Here is an 18,119-nt window from a genome sequence, read left to right as displayed (position 1 = left end):
AGCAGAGAAACACTGCTTCTGCTAGAATACATGGCAGAGCACAGTTTGGAGGGAAAAAAAAAGAACAAAAAAAGGCACCATCCTATGGTCTCACTATAGCAATGCTCCACCAGTGAGCTATGTAGAGAGGAGTTGGATTTAGGCACGCACACAAGAGGTATCGTCAGAGGCTTATAGGGTGGGTGGGTTGGTTGGAATACAGCTACCTGCAGAAAGTGCAGGTGTAGGAAGAGAGACTACAAAGCAATCAAGAAGAAGAAATGGAAAAACTCAGTTGTCTAGAAAAATCTTCCGTTTTGGGGCTGGCAGTTCAGCCAGCGGGTGTCTGTCCTGGTGTGTCACAGCTGTGAAACTGAAAACTGTACGTGCATTCACTTGCAGCCAAATCATGCTAAGAGTTCACCAGGAAAATCACCTTTTGGTGTTAGGCACAATTGAACACTGGCTGAGTCCCTTTTTCCTCCTGAGGTGAACATAACATGGCCCAATCTCAAACCACTTGGAGCTGGAAATACTTGAAACACCAGGGGAGATGCAGCAATACTGGGCTTTCAACCCGTTATCCCCATAGCATCTCCCTGACCGTTCTCTCACCTCCAGGGCCAGATTCCAACCTGTGCAGTAGATATAGTACTGCCACTTACCTCGAAAAAAACCACTACTGTGCTTTTTCCAAGCTCTGATGCAAATCTGGCCCCAAGAATACGTGAGACACTTATAATCATACGAATGTTTTCATCACAGCATGGAAATAATTAGACTTGGAAAATCCAGCCTACTGTTGCTGTAGGGTAAATTGAAACAAGAAGACAATTTGGTAGCTTATTCAAAAGATTAGAAAGTGAATGCAAAGCTATATTGAAGAACAAGAGCTGTTTAAGTGGAGTGGAACACAAACTCTTGGGCATGTTGGACTGAGATAGATGACAAAAACCCAGTCTGGCACTCACAGAAGTACAGCAATATCTTTAGACAAACACTGAAACCAGAAGACAAAGGATAAAATTAAACAAGACAGTATTTCACCTGGAACTCTCTTTCCCACCCCAACCCATAATCAGATAAGAGTCAATCCCAATATGACACATCAGAGATTTCTGGGAAGCTGAGGACACCAAAGCCAACCTAACAGTCCATGTCAGCCTCTGAAACATACATTAAACTACTACTGATGAGCTTTTTCTTACATCTCCATGCCTCTGTTCTTCCCAGCCTACTACCCTTATTAAATGAGCAGACAGGTGTTTTAAATAAGAGTTACAAATCAGACCTGAAGTAATTTAGGATTTAACATAACACTGGCTTCCACCAGATCTCCAAAACAGGGCACTGAAAAAAATTAAGCTGGAGTGAAACAAATGAATTGTTATTTCACTGTAAAAGAATCAATGCCAGATAAGCCAAGAGATGCTGAAAGAGAATGCTTTGGAACTCATCTGGGGACATAAGCATGTATTTCATGAACTCTATGTGAGAAAACTGTGAAACAAATAACTCTAGCAATAAAATCTTGGATGTTTGTACATTCACTGTCATCACCTCGCTATTATCACTGCAAGTGGGTCTGAATGTGAAGGGTATGTAATAATTTCTGTATTAAAACAACCACAACATTCTATCATATCATTATTAACATATTTTGTAACCAGAAAAACAAACTGAAGAAACCACCCTCGTACTCCTCAGAGACTACCAATACCCTCAGCAAGAAACAGGGTTGTTCAAGAAAGGCCTCATGATCCACCACAAGTTTTCTCACAAGCTGGAGAGCACGCTGGGGATTTCTTCAAAAGGACTTAAAATATGAAGATAATTATAAATCACAAGTTCTATTATTTCAGGGCTTAGGTGAATACAAGCAGAAAAAGATTTCAACAGTATCTGATGATTTTTCCCATCTTTGCCCATTCATCTACCTAATACCACCCAACATACTTCATTCTAATAGAGCTTATGCATACGAACAAGAAAGCAGGTCCTACCTTGGATTAATCTTTGCTTCTTCCATCATTTTCTTGAAATCCTCCTTGGCCTGCATTATTTTGTTTTTCTTCTCCTTGCGCTCCTCCTCTGCCCGGGTTTTCACATACTGATCAAATACCTATAGAAACACCAGTCACCAGCACAGAACATACCAATCCCAAGACACACAAGCTCTAGGCAAGAGGAGAAAAAAAAATCCCATTTCTTTCCTTTTCTCCTGTTTCCTTTCCTCTCCCCATAGAGCCAACATAGAGGAGGTAGAAAGAAGGGTTAGGGACTCTTTGTAGCTGAATATTCAAATCACTCTGATCTGCTGAGCATGTGGTGTGTGTATCTAAACACTACTCTGAGACCCATGAAGGAGTTTCTTACACAGTTATCTTATGTTAACATTTTCCTGGATCACTTGCTTAAGACAGCAGACACCTCCTGTAGTCTCAAAGTTTTCCACCTGAAGACAAACTTCTGTTTTAATAAACAGCCAGATTACTCATTACATCAATATTTGGAAGAGATACTGATGACTCTCACCATGTCATTCAGGTCTGGGAGCTCCCTGCATGCACAGCTTTCGCTGGGTTGAAATATCAGACCTTCCAACCACAAGAAAAAGAGAAACTATCAACTCACTTTTCCTACACGTTTCTTCTGTTTTGAGACAAACCCTACTCATCACTAAACAACACTGATTAGTCTGGAAGGTTGGCAGGAACAAAAACAGCAGACAGAGGACTTAGAGAAAGCAGCAGTAGCTGTGTCTGGTGGGGAGGGAATCCAACTTCTCTTTTACCTGTTTTCTTTCTTTTGGGTTGAGAAGTAAGTAACGAGGATCAAAAACTATCTTGTGTAGCTCCTTCTCCCACGTTGAAAAAGCAGAAACCTTCAATTAAAAAACAGCCAGATTTTAACAAGTGGCTAAGTTGCCTCAGATACACAGAAGTTGTGCAGTTTTGCTTGAAAACTATACGACATCTGATGAAAAGAGGGAAAAAAACCCTCATCCTGGAGTTTTCATTACCAATAGATAGAGGCTGCCATAGCAAGTTTCTGCATTGACTGGCTCTGAAAACTGCTAAATAACAACACATGCTTCATTACTACTGTGTGACACTGAAAGCCTTGAGGTCCTTTGTTCTCATGTCCCACGCCTGCTGTATACCTCGGCTAAATGTTACAAGTGTAAACAGTTCTGCTACAAGAGACATCGATTTAAACATGTTCAAGCTCACCTTAAATAAGTTTTATTAAACCCACCCCATAAAACCCAGCTATTGAAACTCAATGAAAGCTGCACAGACAGCTGGAACCACTTCCATTTTTTAAAGTTACTATATAAATTTATATTCTAATAGCCTAATTTCTCTATCAAAACTGATGGGTATCAAGCAGATTTTCAAATTTGCTCACAACTGCACAAAGACAGACAGACAGAGCGAGCTTTCCCTGACCCCTCTCTCCAGAAGCATGTCCTTGAACTGTTTCATCCGAGCCTCCAGAGGAACAATGGCTCTCTCTCGAGCAGCTTTGATTTCAGCTTCCATAGCAGCCTCCTTCTCCGAGTCAATATCCTTGTTATCATCTTTCCTGAAAAAAATGCAACATACAGTTTAACTTGAGAAGTGCATGTGAACCCTGTAGTTAGACACTGAACCACACCAGGACAGAATGGAGACACCGTTACTGCAGAAGCATAGGCTTACAAATCACAAAAGCCATTCTTTGGGACGTGGATGTGGGTGCTGTCATACTGGAAGAGCTCAAGAACCAGGGTACTCTTAGTAACTTCAGTGTCTACAAATGGCACCAAGAGTGAATGTCCTTTGTCCCAGACAAAACCAAAGCCCTAACAGCCAACAACTTGATGATCAGCCCTAAGAGTACATAATAACAAACAAAACGGTAAAGCGGTGTGTGTAACTCTGAGTGAGGTGACATGTATCGCTTCCAACAGGCAAAACAGACCAAAAGACCTCAACAAAACTCTTAAACCTCTGTAACAGAGTGAAAACAGAGCAGTCATTATGATGGTGGATGGCTAGAGATGGTTGGATGCTTTGGCAACAAACTCTTGTGCACAGGAAGGAACAAGCCAGGTAAACAAGCACCAGAAGTAAACTATTTAAGATAAACTGCACTCAAAATATTCCTTGGATTCACCAACTTATATTTCCATTTTGAGTGATTTCCAAAGGCTTACCTCTATACATGAGTTTCAGCTATCTCAGAGAAATATGGAATACTTGAGCTGCTGACGTACAGCGGCAGGAGGCTGGTAATTATGTTCACCCTTCCTGTTAGTTACTGTTCTACTCTGCTGAGTACACACTGAGGAAAAACTTCAGTTATTTTATCTACGCAGACCCTTAGCAGTGAAGAACAAAAACTTACTTGCGCTTTTTAATTTTGATGGGCTCGTCGTCGTTTGCTTCCTCTGCAGTTTCGTGCTCTTCCCGAACTGTAACAGATTTCAGTAACACTTCAGATTTTGTATTTATGAGAAGTTAGCAATTTACAAATGAAGCCTTGTGCAAAACCAGAGGACAATGTGTGCAGCAATAACGTGTTCTGACAAAGGAAGATGCGTGCTTTTCAGTCGCTTTCAGAACAGCACTGGTGGAATTTGGTGGCAGGACCAAACGGACTTCTGGCCAACTCTGGGTTTAAAACGACAAACACTGACCCAGGGGAAAAAACCCTCAAGCTAAACAGTCTAATGAAGCACAGCTGGAGATCCCAAGTACCTACTTGCACTTTGCTCTCCTCCAACTACCAAGCCCTCATCTCATCCCAGGATCATTTACTAGAACTTATGCCAGAAACAAGTGTTGTCTCAGCAGCCCCCTGAATGCTCTCTGCTCTTGGCAATTGTTTCCAAAACTGCATTCCAGTTGATGCTCTCTAAGTTAAATCCTTTTCCATGAGAGCCCATTCATACGTTACAATTAATATTCTCTGGCCCCCAAATTCCTCTTGCTTATAAAAACACACACAGTCCCTTGTGTTAGTCAGTAAAAAATGTTTGGTTTTTTTCCAGCCTGTTGGCATTTAGAAAACAAATTAATCTTGTTAGTATCTACTTTCTCCAATAGACTGGGGTTTTCCCCCAAAAAAGACTATAAATCTGCATTCCCACCAGCCCTCTGAAATTCCAAAGCTATGTGCAGTTTTCAGTATGCCCCTAAATTTCTCTCACTTATTGAAATGTTACTAGCTTTGGAAATCAACATAAAATGACAAATTCTACGCAGGCTTCTCAAGAAGACAGTAAGAATGCTCTTACTAAGTTTTTTTCCTTCTTCCATTCCTTTTTTATGTGGGGGTTCTTGAATAATTTTGTCCACATCGGCTCTTCCAATGAGATCATCTGGTCGGTCCCACATGGAAAGACGAGTGGTTGGGTTGTAGAAGAACACACGCTCGTCACCAGTCCACACCACACACCTGAAGTGCAATGGACAGACAGGAAGGTGTGTGTTACCTTTGCCTCCACGCATCCAGCACAGTTACCACACCCAGACAAAAATAAATGAAGGGTTGTTTTGGCCAGGAGCAGCACCTACTCATTCCCAAGGCATAAGGGCAAAAGAAGTCCAAGATATTTTTTTGGTGGTGTTTCATACCAGAGGAGCAGGAATCAGTGTTGGCTGGAGGAATCCAACGTTATTTGAGACAGAGGCACACCAAGAACAGGATCTTCACACACTACTACTGGTTCTGACTACCCAGCAACCTTCCTGGCACCTCAGTCCCACCGTACTACCACTACCTACCATGGAGTTCCAGGAATAGGAGTAGTTGCCACTGGCTTGGCCTTCTGAGCTGCTTTTTCTTCTTCAGTCATTTCTTCCTCTTTAGGCTCCTCAAGGAAAAATGAAGTTACAGGATTCAGGCATTGACAGGTAGAAAATTATCTATTATAAAGTAACTAACTTGCTTTAAACAGGCAAATGTATTTTGAAACCATGCTAACAAACAGCTCCCAATTACACTTCTGCCATGCTTAAAATGGAAACGTTGGAATTTCAACAGGAGCTGCTATTGAGAAATCTCAATTCAGAAAACCTCGAGGTGTTTACTTAACTTCTGACTTCAGTGCAGCCTTCCTAGAGCCACATGAATCCTTCCATCAAGGCCTGAATACAGGGGCAATGATGTACTTTCTTAGAAAGAAATTTTATTTTATTCTTAGAATTCATTTACTTGAAAATGAGACATGGACAATGAAACAGTCAGAAATGTGCAGTAACCTCTGTAGCAGAAATGAGCAAACTGGCAACTCTCTCAAAAGTAACCAGGGCTGAGAGCTAATAAAAACCAGCGACTGAATTCTGTGCTTTTGCCTACCAAGTTACATTGAAGCTCACAGAAATCAGTATAAAAGCTTTAACTGTCATTCAAACACTTTGGCATCTTCAAGAACTCTGTTCCTCAGTGTGACAAAATGCTGTACAAGGAAAAGAGTTAATTCTGCTTACTGCAGTGGTGACACTACAGGCCTTTCCTAGGACATGTGTTCCTGCCAGACTAAACTTAGCAGCTACAGCTCATGAAGGATGTATAAGCTTTGTTCCAGAAGTGTTCAAAATAAAGAAGTCAAGAAATAGAGGAGAAAACCTGTTAAATTAAAGATTTCAGACATTCAGGACAAGTTTCATTTCTCTGAACACCTCAAAATGAGCAAGAGAACATCATGTTTATGTCATTAGCTAGCTTTTTTATTATGTTCTCACTCATGTAGTTTTCTTTTAAATGTCCTTTTTCCCTTAGGTGAAAAAATTTATAAAAAAAATAAAAATTAAAAAAAAAAAATAAAAAATAGAGCTATGAATCCAAAAAGGAAGGCTTTCAAATCCCCCCAGGAATGTAAGAACTCAAATTACTAACCATGTCTCCTGTCAATATGCCTGGGCTACAGATGCATCCACACCTGTAGGATGTAGGACTCAAAATGGCGATACTGACTATTTGGTTGCAAGGTCTTTTACCTCCTTTATAAGTTCTTTTATAGGTTCTTCTTTTGGCTCTTCTTCTTCTGTCTCCATGGGTAAAGGCTCTTCTGTGGGTTCTTTAATTGGCTCTTTAATCTTCTCTTCCATTTTTTCTACATAAAGATAGAATTTTCCTTAGTCTTATTAGGAAACCAGGATAAAATCCCAATGGATTGATTTTATCAGCATGACTTTCCGAGCACAACAACAAAACAAAACTTAGTTTTAATGTATTTTCACCACTTTCTGTCCTGCTTGGGCTTTCCAGCATCTCCTATGAGGATGTGATTATCTCCTGTACCGAGACCTACTTGGAACTGGAAAACGAAAGGCAGCCTATAATATGGAAGAGGTAATTAAAGTGTACCAAGAGAAATCGCTGAAACACGAATAAAACTATCAACAAGAGTTGCAACCAACAGTGCGACACTGAAGACCACTTTTAGATTTGAATGCTGATGACAAGAAAACAAAAGAGAAAAACTCATGGAGAAGTCACAGGATTTTGCCTCTTCTTCCTTATTAGTAATACAAGAACAATTTCCCTCCAATATAACAAAAACCGATGGGTATAATGTGGATCCAGATGAACACAAGTCACAGAACAGGACCTGAATACAGCGTAGGGATGGTGGCAGTGGAGGTAGTTTGCTTTTCCTCAGATTCCAAATCTGTTTATATACTTCTTGAAGATCTGAAGTTTAGCATTTCAGTCATCTTCCTTCATTCCTGGTTTACAGTCTTTAGAATAACTGAGTTTTCTCCTCACTTCCTATCCTCCTGCTATTGAGATCTTCTCCAACACGTGAGTATGTAAAGGACTTACTCTCTGCTGGAGTGGAAACACACGTTTACCCAAGTGTCACAGGATTTGGAAGCAACGCTAGAGCCAAATACTCTTACAAAACCATAGGAAACAAAGAGACCATGGCTTTCAGACTCAAGACCAGCTCAGACCGATACTTCCAATTTCAAAATATTCTTAAGGGAGATGAGGGATTAGAAATATTCTTGCTCATGCTTTCACACACAACCATTAATGGCTGAAGCAATAGTATACAGCTGGATTAAAAAAAAAGTACCTTTTTCTTTCAGTTCTTGGGGTTTTTCCCATGTTGACTCCAAAGTCCTGTTGTTATAATAGTAAGTCTTTCCATCTGCTGTTTTGTACTCTGTCCACTCGGAGACGGCTGTGGCTCCACCCGGGCGGGGCCCCCAGCCAGTGTCGCCGGAGAAGCAGCAATAGCGACCTGAGGGTGGATCATGGGCACGATGGGAGGGGCCATGCCCGGGAGGACACCTGCACAAGGGGGGAAAGGAAAAAGAAAAGGAGAAAGGAAAGAAAACAGTAAGTGACCTTGAATCACCTCAGGACCGAGACCTAGCACTTCACTGACTTCATTTACAAACAATCAACCTATATAAATAAACATAAAGATTGATTTCCAGTTAAGCTGTAAAGCAATGCATTACGACTCCATTTCCTCCCTGGTTTACACTCAGCAATGCCCCTATTACCAGGCAAATCAGATAGCTTTTTATTTTGAGTCGTGTGCAGTTCTGCACAGCACAGATCAGCTTTTAGATGTTTGCTTTCACACTTCGAAACTAAGTGCTCTAGTTATTAAAAAGTCTTTATTAGGTCTGTGTAACAAATAATTGTTTTTTAAAATAATCTACTCCACTGTGTAATTAAGTTGTCATTTTAAGAGCTGTTCCGACTGCTCGTGGAAAAAGATAACAGTGGCTCAAGTTTGAGCCATGTAATACAGAGCAGAACTCTGCTATATCTTAGACCCTGACTTAAAGCTGACGTGAATTCAGAGCCTTAGGTGAAAGCTGATGGGAGTGAAACAATTTCAGCTTGTGTGACAGTTTTGTTTAGTACTGCAGTGATTGGAAAAACATTTTATGCACATCCTAAAGCAACATGGCAAGTAAATATCCCAAGATCAGAAAGCCAGAATGCTGCATTATCCTAGTATTCCTCTACCTAGCCCACAGAATGGATGTACTCAACACATTTTGAAAGATAAATTCTAGAAAAACAAATTAGATAGTATTAGAACTACAGGATCATAGTTTTGAGCCTTAACATTTCTATGAAAAGTCTGTCTTTTTAGATAATGGAAAAGCACACATTACACATTGCCAAAAAGTGACTTTTCTTAAATCCACAATTGGAAAAATGAAACTTCATACTAAGACGCACAGACACGCACACCAACATGCGAGCACAGCCATGTCACCACACAGGTGGAAGTAGGAGAAACAAAAATCCACACACAAGGAACTAGTAACTAAGAAGTATGGGCATGAAGAGATTCACAGTCATTACAGAACTCAATGATTACAGAAAACTGTACTGGGTTCTTGTACAAAATAAGCTAACACTAACAGTTATTTGGGAAAGTTATTTCCTGGCCAAATATGATATTTGCATTTATACTGGTTTTGAAAAATCAAGCATATATACTCATTCACTTGGGGAAGCAAATAAATAAATAAAAGATAAACAACAACATTCACTACCATGCCAACTTACAGACAAAACGAACTAAGATGGTTTTGAAAATTACCGGTCTTGGTGGTAGCGACTGTCTTTACATACGGGCAGCTGACTATTTGCATCATTGCTACACCTGTAAAAGGGACAAGCAAGCATGTTGGAAAGCTGCCATTGTATGTCAGCTACCACGGGGAGTCTGGACACTATAGGTTTCCTGCTTCAATTTGGAATGCCGGCAAAGAGAACGTCTCCCGGCAAGGAAATGTGAATTATTTTTACTTCAACATTTTATGCCAAATATAAAACTAATTTGAAGCTGCAGTGACAGTTTCTGCCTACATTAAACCAGTTGTTCAGCAAATCATCGGGATGTCATCAAAAAGAAAAAGGTATTTCAATGAAGCCTCAGGGGTTTAAGTTCATCCGAGGGGGAATGCAGGTCTAGCAGGGCAGCGCCAGGGGAACACGCTCTGCTAACAGCCCCTGCTCAGACCCACCGGGGAGTAGCAGCCAAGCGCAGCGAACGGGCTCTGCTGCTTTCAGTCTGGTGCTGCGTGCAGGAAGCAGTGAGAAGAGCAGGAGGACAGATCTGAATTAGGCCGACGTGGCAGGGGGAAAGCCAAGCTCAGCCCTGTGGGAAAGCTGAGGCCACTGGGGGCATTACAGAAAGGCTGGAGGAGGAGGAAGGAAGGGAAAGAAATGAAAGCAGTGAAGCTGCAAAAGGAGGTACCAAAGCTGCACTGGGGCAGTGGCAGCAAATACTTTCTTTACTTTTCATTATCAAGAATGTCACGAGCTGAAAAATGCTCTGGAAGCAGCATAACCAGCCCTGGGAAAGGCAGCATCGTACACTGCTGGGCTCTCCAGTGCACTAGGAATGACACAGAAAGGCCACAAAGAGGAAAGCATCTCACCCTCTTCAACCAGACACAAAATCCAGTAGGAAATTAGGGGTCAGAGGAATGAGTTTCCAAACCCTCCAATTTAGGGTGCAGAAGAAAACTGTCGAAGTTGTCTCTATGATGGTCCAGTCTGGACACTCAGAAACTGAAATACTTCAGAAACTTCCACTTAAATGGTTTCAAATCAACATCTGAAGTTGAAAATCCTCCAGTGCAAAGTGAAATTAAACCCCTGTGTTTATAACCAAAGGAATGTTTATTTTTCATTGGAGATCTAGAATGGAAAGCGTACAAAAATACTGCCAATTTATGTTAAAAATACTTGTGAGCAGACAGAACTGAAATGGTCTTTAATGATAATTTCAGTGAAAAAATCCAAAACTGGTTTTATAAAAAAAGTATGAATTGAGACACAAAAACATTGACTCAAACAGCACTGAATGAAGTGTTTGCCTCAATTTTGGGGGGGGGGGGGTGTTTCATGTTATGTACTTGAACATGAATTTGACAATTCGTTTTGTTAAGGAAGTTACAGCATGTCTCAGAACTGGGTCAGTATAAATAATGCCATCTGCAGGGTCACTGGGATCAGATGCTGCAGCGCAGATAAGACTCAGCAAATACCCAAACTGTTTCCTCTGCCAAGTTCAGTCTCAAACATACAACTAACTTGTAACGTATGAATTAAGAGAAAGCAGACTTACTTTTTAAGATCTGAGATTACGAGATATCGCTAAGCAACTCTTCCATTGCTCCGGCTTACTACAGTGTAATACAGAGATTAGCTTTGAGATCACTTGACAACAGCATCGTTCAGCTCTGCCTCTGTAACCTGAAAGCAACCTGGCTGCTATTAGATCTGATGCTGAACGCCCCAAACGTCTACGAGTTAAAAACTGGTGAGTCTTTTTGACTTCACCTTCTACTGACATGAAGTAATTTTTACTTCTCTTGTTTTTTGTTACTGTAAAATATTTTAAAGGTTTCCTTTTCATTTACAGTGTTTATAAACCATTACAACCAACTCGAAGAGAATTAGCTGAGACAAGCAGACTGATTTTATCCTGTAATCAGGTAAAATGACCAATTAGACTCAGCAGTGGGAGCATGTGGTGTCCTTCTACGTGCTAGGAGTGCCGCCCGAAAACCTCGTCTCACTGTGAGAACAGGATGGGCCAGACCTAAGACTTGCTACCAGGAAAGTTCTGAAAAAGATTGTTTTCAAGCATGAGTTTAAGGAGGAGATCGATGGTCTCGCTCCCTCTTTCCTTCTTACTGAACAAAACTTCTTGACTGAGAGCTTACGGATAAACCCAACCCAGGCACACACCCCAGTGCACCCATTTTCACTGACACTCTTCTCTACTGCTGTGACCATCCCCAACGTCCCCGAGAGCTCACACCTGGGTAGGTGATTACAGCCTCCAAAGGTACCTAAGGACCCTTCACTCTGTGCTAACCCTTGCTGCCAATGTCAGAAATTGCAGTACCTCACAGATAAACACGCATCAGAATTCTCCCTCTATCCTTTACCCATTTTTGCTCAGCCTTGAGTATCATGTTCAGAATAGTATTTCTTTCCCGTCTTAAATCAATGAGCACTACACTGTGATTTCCTTTCCAAGCACACTGCAGACTCAAGTAGCTTTGCCCAGTTGGTTTAGAAGACTATCCTAAAAGCAGAGGCAACTCCAAGTTGGGCCTCTCTGCTAGTTAGCAGAACTAATACCCATTTGAACTACTTTATGTTTATATCCTTTATGAAGGAAGTGTGCTAACAGATTACTTTTCATCCAAGCAATTTAATGGAAGGTAAAGACCTCCCTTTGTATGTACTGGATCTATGTGTTACAGGCACAGCAGGAAAGAAGTCGCCTCACTCAGCTGTACTAAGAGTCAAAGATGTGAGGGCACGGCTCAGAGCTGCTGCTGTGTAATTCTTCGTCAGAAACTAACGTGTATCCAACACAACTGCAGTCTCAAAGGATAGTATCCAACCTTCCTTTACCACAGGAGATCATCAGCCCTTGGTATATATTTAGTGTTACTGCACACTGAATTGAGCTAATGACTTTACTACTAACACAGGAACTCAATCGCATCCCTGCAAATCGAAAGATGGTATTAAACAACCAGTGGCTTCAGCAGCCTCTTAGGAGGATCTCTGCAGCACTTACAAGCAGCAGTCGATTCCAAATTCTTGTCAGCCTAAAATTACTCCCCTGAGTATCTATGTATTTTATAAAAACTTCAGAAAACATGATCTACCACTGAGCTGCCATCTAAGATTTCTTCTCAATGGTCTTTACACCTGAAGCCCAGCACCCTGAACACCTTTGTTACAGTCCTCGGTCTAAACCTCAACATTTTGTGAATCCAAGCAGCATCATCCTTGATAGCTGCAGACTAAGAGACCTGGAAACACCTAACACCATTCAGGGGCAATGCCCTCGAATGGCAATTTGTCCTGCTCATATTCTTTTATTTTAATTTATTCTGGTTAAAAGCCACATCCTAATAAAGTTTATGTACACGACTTAAGGTGTAAATCAAGCAAGTAGAAAAAAAATTATAGTAATACTGCAATTAGTAAAATATAATGCTACAATATTCTCAGAGTCCCGTGTGGATTCTGTTTAGAAGCTCAACAGGATGACGAGATACCCATGTGCCATGAGATTACGGAGTATTTAGTGCAGTTCTTATCATCTAAAAGAAGAAGGATTACATGTTTAAATGCAGCTGGTTTCTGATGTGTATCAAAGGACTAGAAGCAAAAAAATTTCATGTTCTTTGTTAATTAAAAAGTCTGTCTGCTAACCCTGAATTCTTTCAAAAATACTCTGAGTGGAGAGGATTCAGGCAAGTTCTGTACACAGTGGACACATGAGTGCAAACAAATTGACAACATGGACATGTAGCAGACAAGACAATTACAGTTTGCCAATTTACCTGGAAGTGGAATAGGCATGCCAGGAAGGGGGACACGAAATGGAGGTACCATTACTGGTGGAAAAGCAGGAATTGCTGCAGTTGGTTGAGGTACTGCATGAGGAACTGCAGGAGGCAATGTCTGTGGGACTGGCTGGGGTACAGTCTGCACAGGTGTAGCAGAAGGAGCAGAGGTTGAAACACTGACTGATGGTGTGGCAACTGAAACACCCGAACTCGGGGTCTGGTCTTGTGTGGTAGGTGCTGATAAAAAAAAAAACAACAAAGAACACCTTGTATCTTAGATACTACAATATATTTGCTGCAAACATACTGGCGCTCTGTTTCCCAACAGATATAAGCAGATACTCTTAGATATCACCAGCAGGAAGACACTGACGGGCAAAAACCCCTTTTGCCTTCTCTGCAACATTAAATATTCACCAAGAAACTCAGTTTCAAGTTTTACTTTGTCCCATCCTTTACACCTAACAAGTCTCTACAGCGGTAGCAAGGGGGTATCAAAGGACAAATACAGCCTGAAATGGAATTCTACTCTGTATCCCCATTCAGAAAAACAGAAAGGGAACGTTACAGAGAGTTTCAAATGGAAAAGCTTGTTCTGCTGTTAAATGAACACAGGGTCTGCTTGTTAAGAGAACGGCGGCAGCGTGTGCATGACAGCAGCGTGCCTAGAGCTGAGCTTGTGAAGTTGTGATCCAAGAATGGGAAAATGTCAACTTAAAAAATGCGTCAATCAGCAAGGAAAAGGAAAGCACTTTTGTTCAGGTCTTCAGTATCTGCCAGTGGGAAAATACACCACCAGTGTTCCATTCCATAACCCTTGCAGCAGGACTGAAATCTGCACTTAACAGAGGACAGACAGAGCTGCACAGCCTGGCACTGGCCAGCGGGAGCTGGAGAGTGACTGCTTAAACCCACCGACCAGCCCTGCAGATTTACACTGTGAGATCTGGTGAGGGGGAGGAACTGTTGGAAAACTGAGCTAATTAAAAAATAACACTGCAGGAACCACACCAACTTCTGACCATCCTACATATGGGCACACTGTGTGTTTTCTGCAGTTCTTAATGACTACCAGAAGCATTCCCAATAACATACCAGCATTAGCAAATGTAAATAAAGATTTTTATCTGTTGTTAAGTGTTTCAGAAAGGGTGAAAGTTCTTAGCACTGCCTACAATACAGGGAAACAGAGCAGAGAGTCAGTATGTGATTTGTTTCAAGACCTGAGTCAAATCAGTACCATACAAGAATGAAACTCAGCCACAAGTCACAGGCTTTTACAGGCCAAGTCTGAGAGATATAAAACTATTTTAAATTTAAAATTTTATCACCCAGGCACAGACACCAACAGTAACAGTTCTTGAAAGCAAAGACAAGGTTTAGCAGGTAGAACAGGTAGAAGTGGAACAGATTCTCAGCGTCTGACATTAGGAAATTTAACTTCAGCAAAGGTGCGTAAAGGGCTACTCCAAAAGCAGGATCAGCTCTCAGCAGCCTGGCCTTGGGCCAGAAGCAACATTCACCTCCTGCCCGACTCCTGTTACCCAGCAAAGGCCTTAGAGTAGACCATATCTCAACAGAGCAGCTCAACACAGCACTAAGGTACCTCTCGATTAAAACAAACCCCCTAAAATGCTTTGTGTGATACAAATTATTTGTTACTCTAATGATCTGTCCTCCCTCTGGCGTTCACTTGAAGTGTAACTTCAGGGTTATCAAAACTCGACTCCCTTTCATATACAGATCTCTGCAGCAACTTGGGATGGGGCTTGGAGCAAACTACTCTCATGGAAGGTGTCCCTGCCCACACAGAGGGGTTGGAACTGGATAAGCTTTAAGGTCCCTTCAACCCAAACCACTCCATGATTCTGTATGGTGACTTACGCTCAACTTGTCTCACCTGTTACAGGAAAAAGATGAAGTAATTCCACAGCAACTACGCACTACAGCTGGAGTCCAAAGAGCTCAGCAACTGCGCTCCTTCCATACACTCTCTGGCCTGACTCAGTGCACACATTTTTGCCAGCACAGCTACAATGATCAAAACTGTCAAACAAGAGGACTCCTGACCCGTGCTTCAGCAGCCCTGCTTGTAGACAGGAACATGAACCCAACTGATCCGTAGCAGGTGTGCCTTGCTTTGCTCATGCTGGGTGCATGTCTGCTGCTTACGCACTCCATGCAAGTAGATCTACAGCACATAACACACATCTCAATATAGATGCTCTGCACTGGAGGCACTTCGTTAGCATAGATGCCCAAGCACAGTATAAAATTCACTATATTATATGCAGATGCTAAGTATAAAAATGCATGCTGCATAAATTCAGTCCCCTCTCCTCTTGAGGTTCCCTTGGCTGGAAAATCCTTAAAAGCATAGGCTCATGCCATGTAAACAGCAGTAAGTGTCAGACTATTATTCCAAGGTCATGAATGAGCAATAATGGCTCTAATGGTCTTTTTTTCCTCTCTTGTGCAACCCTAGCACATGGGAACCTACAAGCCTTAGTCAGAATAATAATGCTAATAAAAGTAGTACAGCAGAAGCAGCTCTTTTCCACAGCCCAGGAGCAGCACTCAAAGATCTGGCCTCCTACAGTGACAGACACCACTTTGGAAACAAAGAGGGAACTGCTACAGCTGTAATTGCTACCTCAGATCAACTTGTGTTGTGAAATACAATTTAGCTTTATCTAAAGTCAAAAGGAAATGGATGCAAAATAGCTTTGAGATGATGTGGTAACAGCAGAAAAAAAATGTACAAAGATCTAAGAACTATTTCAGATCGGAAAAGAAGAATAGGTTGGCATGCAAGGTTCTTCTGCATTAAATAACTGTGCTTTAAACTCATACTCCCATGTTCAAACAACTTCCTCCTGGATACCAAGCTTTTGCTGCAGTAACTCCCCAAAGCAGTATCCTCCCATCCGCTCCCCACCACCACAGAGCATCAGGAACCCTCAGTTACTCACTGGAAATCGTCTGTGAGACAGAAGTGGCGGTGGTGGTGGTGGAGGTGGTGGAGGACTGAGTGCTCGAGGAGGTGGAAGGAGACGCTGCAGACGCAGGACTGCTGGTGGTCGGTGTGGAGGCACCGACAGCCTGGGCCTGGGCCTGTGCTGCCAGCATCGGCGTCAGCTCCGACTGCTGAATCACTTTGACCCCATCTGGCTTAGTCCAGGCCGACTCGCGTGTGCGCGCGTTATAGAAATAGACCTACAAGTTAAGAATGTCACCATCAAGCAGCTGCTTTTCTGGAGGAGGAGCATTTATAATGGTCCAGTTCCTCCTGGTTTAAGAGTAATTAATACGAGGATAGACAAGACCCTGGTGCCAGACTGCATGTGGCAACACGCTCGCCACAGCAGTACAGCAGTCACTGTGCTGCTCCGGGTGACCTCCTTACCTTGCCATCTGGAGTTTTGTTTTCTACCCAGATCTCCTCAGCCGGGGGCATTGCCGGTGTGCCAGGGGCAGTGACAGGCGGCATCCCTGGGGGGAACATCATACCCGGAGGTGGTGGCATGCTGCCCATGGGAGGAGGCATAAACGGTGGTCTCTAAAGGTACATAACAACAATAATGAACATAACATAATGATGGTAAGTTTTCAAGCAACTTTCCTTTATTAGAGCACCCACAGACAGTAAACTACAGTAAGATTAATTCCACCAGTCTTGAGAGCTTCTTTGACAATCTAATGCCACCAGCTCAGAGAACATGCTTCCTGTCAAGCCAACACCTATGGCAGAGCTGCTGCAGGAAGCATTTCCCTTCTGAGACACTAACATGAATGCAAAGCATCAGAAAAAAGTGGGGTGGAAGAAACATCTCTCCTGAGAAGGAGAAAATACCCCGATGCAAAAAGAGAAAAAACTGGAAGAACCGTTCCTGAGTAACTGCCACTCAGACATGCCCAGCAGCTCTCAATCAAACATAATACCACTGAATGCACACAGTGACCCTCCCAGTAAAGTAGTATATAAAAATCCAACCAAATTACAAGTAGGCATCCAATTTATTAGCAGAGGATTTCATTACAATCCATTATACTTCTTGATTTCCCATTAACTAGAATTCTAACTGGTGTTAATGAAAAAATAATCGAATTATGCTTTCATTATTGCACCCTCATAAGAAATCCAGAAGTGCCCCGCACACCACTGCCACCTGGACACCTGCTTCCCAATCCTAAGTACATGAAGTTCTTTTCTTCTACCTGTTTATTTGGATTGTTCTGAGATTCCCTGTGCATAACAAGTATCATGGATACTTCCCTATAAAAGACATGACAACAAAACCCACCAAGTTCTTTAACTTGCTGTGAGCACACCCACAGCTCGCCTGACCACCTCCATTGCTCCGGTGCTGCCTGACCCCGCGATTCAGACACTTCCATTCCACCAAGAGCTCACCAGTAAAAACCTTCAAGCTCTGCACCCCCAGCCCCCAGCCCCCGAGCGAAACGCACCCGGGCAGGAGGGGCACTGCTGACGCTGGGACGTGTGTGGAAGCCCAGCAGTGCCGGGCGGCCACGGCACCCCTCAGAGCCCACCGCTCTGTGTGCTCCCTGCACGCAGCTGCTGCTGAGAGCTTCCCAACATCAAAATCTCTGCTGTAACAGTGATGTCCTAAACTGCCTTTTAAATTCATGTACAGCTCTGGGGTTTGTTAAATACTGGCACAAAGGGAGTCGAGAGTACGTGGGCAGAATCCAAACCAAACAAAAAAAGGCCATTAAGGTAACTATAACCTGTTTTTCCTTCCTCATTTCTTCTCC

General features: G+C 42.3%; 1 protein-coding gene across 1 annotated transcript in view; it reads right to left on the bottom strand.

The window, feature by feature from the left end:
• The window catches only part of TCERG1 (transcription elongation regulator 1), a gene marked incomplete at its 5' end in the record, with an annotated part of 25,800 nt that extends 8,901 nt beyond the window's left edge, over positions 1-16,899 (bottom strand). The window contains 13 exon segments of the mRNA XM_010012673.1: positions 1,983-2,101; positions 2,774-2,863; positions 3,432-3,567; positions 4,372-4,438; positions 5,264-5,424; positions 5,754-5,842; positions 6,969-7,084; positions 8,054-8,186; positions 8,189-8,271; positions 9,551-9,613; positions 13,335-13,577; positions 16,313-16,556; positions 16,747-16,899. Coding sequence (XP_010010975.1) covers positions 1,983-2,101; positions 2,774-2,863; positions 3,432-3,567; positions 4,372-4,438; positions 5,264-5,424; positions 5,754-5,842; positions 6,969-7,084; positions 8,054-8,186; positions 8,189-8,271; positions 9,551-9,613; positions 13,335-13,577; positions 16,313-16,556; positions 16,747-16,899 — 1,697 coding nt within the window.
• Between the last annotated feature and the right edge of the window lie 1,220 nt (positions 16,900-18,119).

This window comes from Nestor notabilis, unplaced genomic scaffold (assembly GCF_000696875.1).
Source record: "Nestor notabilis isolate BGI_N333 unplaced genomic scaffold, ASM69687v1 scaffold19124, whole genome shotgun sequence".
NCBI lineage: Eukaryota > Metazoa > Chordata > Aves > Psittaciformes > Psittacidae > Nestor > Nestor notabilis.
Note: the sequence above shows the minus strand (reverse complement) of the source record. Positions and strands in the feature narration are given on the sequence as shown.